Genomic DNA, 6,983 nt, shown 5'->3' with positions numbered 1-6,983 from the left:
GGGATTCGCATGTCTTAATGACTGTTGGTAGGGCGTTCCACATTTTGGTGGCATAGGAGCTCCGCTTGCAGCTTGAATAGCCTTCCTAAAGTCCTCACCGTGGGTTTGTTGGGCTTCTTCCTCACGGTAGACGCAGGCTGGGGCACCAACCCATACTGCTCCCAGGTGCCGTCTACATTCCGGCTGCCACCCGTCTCTACGGTGGTCACCAGACTATTCCTGGTTGTCACGTAGTCTATTCCTATGAGTCACTATAAATAGAATAAAACAAAAATACATCGCATGGATGCACTTGGGACGTATCCTCAGTGATCCCAATGTCCTCAGGGTTTCGGATCTCGCAACATCATACCCCGGGCCCTCACATAGGTGACCCAGCCGGGGTGATCAAGTCCCGACTTACGTCCCAGTAAGTAATATCCCACTAATAACACTAATATATTCAAAATATAAAGTAGTGCACCCAACACTGAATAGGTTCAAGTCCTATCTCTACTAACATTAATATTTAGAACATTTACATTGAAGACAATGTGACTAAAAGAGGCCAGCATGCAGAAATAATGCAGTTTGATGCTTAACCATAGAACACTAACATTGAAAATTGTCACACCATCACTACGTTGGGTATATTTTACCCGATATAATTTCTATAAAAAATATTTTTCATCAAAATATATTTAAAGTACTACAATACATGGAAATTTGAGGTACTCTTCTTTAATATTTCAACATGAAATTGGTAAAATGTGGGTATTAAAAAATATTCAAAAACAAAAAAGAAGGGGGAAAAAAGGGGGAACTTCTTTGGTCCACACACATTCCTGGGACATGTGAGAATAATAATCCCTAACGATGGGTGAAAATCACATGAAGCCTGTAGAAAAAACAGGGAAGGGGGCAGGGAAACAAACCTACCTTCCTCTACTATATATACGTGGTGAACATCCTGAAGGTACCCAAGGACCCACCCACCTCAAACGTCACATAAGCAACATTATGAAAATCACATGTACTGAACAATATATGTGATTTTCAGAATGTTGCTTACGGGAAATTCCCCCAACGTTGGTGTTCTAGGTTTAATTAAATACATTTAACATGTCGGTGGCATTAGGTTGTTTCATATCAGATACATTTAAAACAGACGAATGATATGAATTATACATGCACACATACTGTTATTTTAATTGAGAAAAATCGATACAAATAAAACAAGCAAACACCAAACATTAACAACAAATTCTATCAAGTGCTATCACAAAGAAAACAATTTTAAGAGCCCTTCTTTCTTCTGCTCATTCTGTGCAATAAATCCTCAATGTTGGTCAAAAATATTTGTATTTATTTTTTGTGGTTCCTCTGACCATTTTGAACCACTGGAATCTTTTGTAAAATGAATTTCCCAACAGGTCATGTCTCATTTTATGAGCAGTGCTATGTGCTGGGGTGTTGGTGTCAGCTGGAGCTGGTGCAGGGTATAACACATAGCAAACAAATCAATATTCCAGCCAGGGTTCAATTTGTACAAAAAAATATATAAATGTATATAAAACGTTTTAGGCCTTAGCCAGGTAGTAATTACAAATAGTGACAAATAGTGACAATAGGGTGTGTTATAGAAAGATTTAGAAAAATATAGAAAATAATTGAAATATTTAGAAAACTTTACCCAAAATAGCCAAGCCATGGGTGATGGCTTGGCTTAATTAAAGAAAAAGTTAAATTGTGATATTATCAAACATATCAGTCTACATTTCCCAAAAAGAAATGCATGTTTTTAAATCAGTCTGGCCAGAAGCAGGAATAAAGCAAATCAACACATGGCCTTTAAAAATGAATGACCAAAATAGGGGGGATATATCAAAATCAGAGCCATGGACGCCCCCTCCCATCCCCAACAGTAAATTAAACTGATTCTAGTGTACACCAGGATACTAGGATTGACACTATTTTACATTATTAACAGATGAAATTAAAATCACGAAAGCAAACTCTGATTTGCACATGCTTTAGCAGATTTACCAGCGAGTTTGATTTGTGTCTAAATCCCCACAACAACCACCAGTGCATTAGTATAAAACATATTCATAGAAAATATATGTATCAAATCCAAGACATTCATGTAGGTTATAGGCTGTAACATCAATAAATTAGGCATACTTCATAAAAGAGTCACCTAAAGTAAATGTTTAATGATGTTGTTTTTTAGGTATTGCATGTTAGCTATCTGTTTTGTACATTTGGCCAAATGTGGATTAATTCCGAATCTGTATAGTTTGTCTTTATATTTTCTTTTCTTTTCAGCCTTAATGTGGGATATAAGCTCACATTATTGAAGTAAATAAAATTGTGGGAACTTTCTCCCACTGCAACATTTATCTTATCTTATCTTATCTGTTGTCTCCACAACTTGTACAGCCATAAAACACAGCAAGTGAAATTATAATGCTTATTTTAAAGGGAGTGTTTGGAGATAAAAGAAAGAAAATGTTAAATTGTATAGTTTCCAGTTCCAAGTTAGTGTTTCACTTTATCCTGTATCATATGAGTTCTTTCTCCTCATTGGATTAAATGAAAAACTAAACACCTGGATGAATTGAAAATGGAGGACCCTTATGTAAACAAGTCTTTGTGCTTTTTCCAGTTCTGTCCTCAAGTAGCAGTTTTTGTACTGACCTGTAGGCCTATTTTCGTTTGAAATGTACCCATTTAATAAGGGACAATTAGCGAAATGTGTGGCAAATCTGCAAAAAAAATGCTTACCACTAGCTTTCTTCACAGGTGTTCATAAAGATTTATGACGTCTACAATGTGATTGTAGACGTCATAAATGTGTTCCATCCCCAACTCCCTTGGGAAACTTTGTGACAGCTGCTGAAAGTTGGGGTACCATTTGAACCATCGTGCAAAACTAATGCTTGGAATGGATTCAGCATCATGAAAACTCCCTAGTTTGACATGTCACATGCTACTTAAAGCATAATGACATTTTGGGAATTTTACCTTATATTGGTTGTTAATGGTACCCCATCTTTCAGCAGCTGTCACAAAGTTTCCCAAGGGAGTTGGGTTGGAACAAATTTATATGTTATAGTAGCCACGTTTATGAACAGATTTGTGAAGAAAGCTAGTGGTAAGCATTTTGTTTTTGCAGATTTGCCACACATTTCGCTAATTTTCAAAAAATTCAATCAATCAATCAATCAATCAACCAATCAATCAAAAACCCTATCCTGGAAACCAGACGAATCAGCCGGGGAAAGAATCCCATGGGAGATTGGTCTGGCACATAGTTTGAATTACATTTCAGTTGTGGGTGACCAATCTGAGCCCACTATTCAAAGTGAGACTTTTTTTTGCTGTTTGCTGTGACGTTGGAATCTGTTTGTAACCACCCCTTGGAAATAAATCTTCCACACCGAAGTTCCAGACTAATCTACACAGTGATATTATTCTGACCATGCCAGGCTAAGGGCTGAACAAACACTCTAGTCAATAGCAATGATTACTATCCACATATCTATCTATTTAACACTTATTTTAACAAAGAAATATCTGTTTATTTTTGGCTCCTTTTCTCAACACTAGAGGTCCAGTTATTATTTTTGGTGGTGGGGTTCTATACCACTTGGATCAAAGAATGTGCCTTTATAAAGATTAATGTGCTGACTGGTGCGTGGTGGCCATAGGACAAGCCTATCAATTCAGACTTTTTAAAGTATATTAGCCTTATTTAACCACTTAAACCCTATATACTTTATTGGTCAGGGCAATTCTTGCCCTGATGAAGACCTTGTTGGTCGAAAACATGTTGGCAGTTGCCTTTTTAATTCAATAAAGGCGTTCCTCGTTTTTAACTTTGAGTGCCCGGATCCTCTCTCTTTATCTCTTGATCCCGTTTTTCATCCATGTGAGCACCTTTTTATCATTATCACGTTTTGCTATCTCCGTTGAGCACCTGGTTAGTTCCTCTTTTTAAAAATAACTTGTTTGGACCTATTATAATATACCAGTAAATGTAAAACATACGTCATACTGCAGATATTTCTTTTGCGTTTTGTGTTACATAAACATTAAGTAGCCCTGAGGACCAGAAGTTGAACATCTCCTTGGCCATGGGGATTCCCCTTTGGATGAATGATGGTATCACAGGCTTGAGGTACATTAGTAATCATAACATAATTGAAGTGAAGCTTTTCCCACCAATGAATGCACACTACAGTACATAATATGTCATCATCAAACAAACAAACAAACAACCAATAAACAGGATGGTTTTCGCTTTGCAAAGGTTCAGGGTCCCTTTATGATTCCCATAGTCTTCTATATTTTTGTTTACTTTTTCATGATGGATGACAGCTCCAGAATCATGCTCTGAAAGAGACAAGCACACACAGCATAAAGGTTATTGACCACACGCCAAAAAAAACATCAAAAAATCATTAGTTTGTCACATTTCATATGCCTCAGACTGCACTGGATGGACAACCCTGGACAATATGTACTGTATTAGGCTCCCTGGTCTTCCTGAAAGGATGGGGGATTGCTTTTGTCTAGCCTTCCAATATATTTCTATTTAGCTCTGCTAGTGGCAGGGATGGCCGTCAGCTGGTCGGTCCATCCAGTAATTTTGTCCCAAACAAGATATCGGAAAATATACTGTGCAGTGTGCACCCTGATTCGTGCTAAAAGATGAACCCTACTGATTTTGGTGACCACATGAACTTTCTTCTAGCCCCAATCCTAGGCCACAAGGCAAGGCACACATTCAAATTCCATTCATGCACCCCAGCGGATGAGCCCAGCTCATTTTAATGACCCTGTGACCACTTTTTACACTTATTTTCTCTTTTAAATTATTGTACTTAATTTAACTTCACTTTATAGCTTTTGCTGTTGTTTACAATATGTGTTACTCATTCAGAGAACATACAATATTCATTCAGCAAATATTGTTTATTCACTTTGAAAGATATATTGGATCCAGGATTGGCACTAATAACTGGCAGCACAAGCAGGGCTTTAATGTGCACTCATTTGGTTCTACTTTATTGATCTCCGTGGTTGTTGAGTTGACCCATCTAGTAGGATTACAGTGTCTCTGAGGTTAGCACGGACACGGTAGCCCCTCAGTGAGAAGGTCTCGAGTTCAAATCCGGTTCAAATGGGTTTCCACTTTCCACAACAAAAGAGGTGAATATAGGGGCATACTCGTGTCAGTGCACTGACACTGACCCTATAGCCAGTGGATGCCCACTGCTTCACCTCTTTTGTTGTGGAAACCCATCATGAACCAGATTTGAACTCGGGACCTTCTCACTGTGGGGCTACCGTGCTAACCTCAGAGACACTGTGTCACCCTACTTTTGGCAAACTATGATGATAGTGTGCCTGCTAGTTTGCGCACAGTGGCCTACTGTAAGTGCTTACTGCTTACCATCCTTCTGACTGGTGGAGGGGGGGTTGTGGGCTCGCTCTCCCCTTGCGACAGGCGTTGTGCCTCAATGTCTTTTCCACTCTGAGTATCTCCACTATTAGATGAACTTGTGACAGTGTGTTCAGACATTCCCCGTGACATGAAACTAGCTTTCCTGGCAACGGGGAAGGGAACACTGTCGGCAGAGTCACTCAAGTCACTTAAGTCCTTGCAGGCCTTGCCCCTGCTATATTTGCGCTGTAGGTTCCGCAGGACATCTCCATGTGGTGTCTCCATGAGGGAAGGCCGTGGATGTGCCCCACTGCACCTCGGGTGAACATCCCTGTGAGGCCCATTGGACTCTGCATCGCTGCTGCATGAGTTGTTCCTGTTGTTCTCCAAGGTGCATCGGCGGCCTGTGGCCCCCAGCTGCAGACCTTGAATATCATGGCTTTGCAGCCGTGATTGTCTGGGCAGCTGCCCGGCTTTGGAGGACGCGTTATTGATGATGCTTGGCCTCCCCTGATGTTGAAGGGTTTCCTTTGACCTAGATAGGCTTTCGCCGTCTCTGGTTTTGTATCCGTACAGACTCCGCTTGATTTTTTTCACTCCGAGGTGGAATATCTCTAGGAGATTCAGGAACAAAGACACCCCGGCAATGACGAGCATGAAGATCATGAAAATGTTCTTCTCCGTTGACCTCGACACAAAACAGTCTACGCTATTGGGACAAGGGAACCTCTCACATTTGTACAGAGGGCTAAGACCGATGCCATAAAGTGCACACTGGCCAATAATGAAGCCCACTTCCACCACAGACCGGGTCAAGATATGGAATACGTATGTGCGCAGCAGGGAGCCCCTGAGCGGAGCTTTCCTCTGTCTCTTCTGCTCATCCAGCCTCTTGAGCTCGATCCTCTTGTTCGCGTCCTGGACAGGGTCTGTCCCCTCCGGCTGGGCCTTTAAAATTACTTTCTTCTTGTGCCTCTCCTTGTCCAGGACCCTCAGGCGGTATAGCGCGTGGCCCATGTACACCAGCGACGGCGAGGACACAAATATGATCTGTAGCACCCAGTAGCGGATGAGGGATATGGGGAAAGCCTTGTCGTAGCACACATTCTTGCACCCGGGCTGATCCGTGTTGCAGACAAACTCACTCTGTTCGTCGTCCCACACGTCCTCGGCGGCCACGCCGACAACGAGCATCCGGAAGATGAACAGGATGGTGAGCCAGATCTTCCCCACGATGGTGGAGTGTATGTGGACCTCTTCTAAGATGCCGCCCAAGAGATTCCAGTCCCCCATCTTGTTGTGTCACATAACTATTTCGCTGTAAAGTGCCCGAGGAGAAAGCACAAGTGGTCATTTTAAAAGAGTTTCACTGGGATCATGTTGCTCTGCTTAATCAGCAATACCAAACAAAGATGATTTTTTAAAAAGATATAAAATACTTACAGTATTTCGAGGACCTTTTCTCCACTTCACTCAACCTTGTTCACCTTAATTGATAAGCCTACATTAGGGTTTCTTGTTGGTCCATGGAAGCCAGCTGACACCCCGCTTC

The 6,983-nt window shown here is 41.1% G+C and overlaps 1 protein-coding gene across 1 annotated transcript; it reads right to left on the bottom strand.

The window, feature by feature from the left end:
* Positions 1-4,338: 4,338 nt before the first annotated feature.
* On the bottom strand, positions 4,339-6,724 carry gja10b (gap junction protein alpha 10 b; the record flags this gene model as incomplete). Its single annotated transcript, XM_079526359.1, has 2 exons — positions 4,339-4,377; positions 5,441-6,724. 2 exons carry the CDS (start codon positions 6,722-6,724, stop codon positions 4,339-4,341), a joined length of 1,323 nt encoding a protein of 440 aa, XP_079382485.1.
* Between the last annotated feature and the right edge of the window lie 259 nt (positions 6,725-6,983).

This window comes from Electrona antarctica (assembly GCF_951216825.1).
Source record: "Electrona antarctica genome assembly, chromosome: 17".
NCBI lineage: Eukaryota > Metazoa > Chordata > Actinopteri > Myctophiformes > Myctophidae > Electrona > Electrona antarctica.
This window is presented reverse-complemented; position numbering and strand designations above follow the sequence as displayed.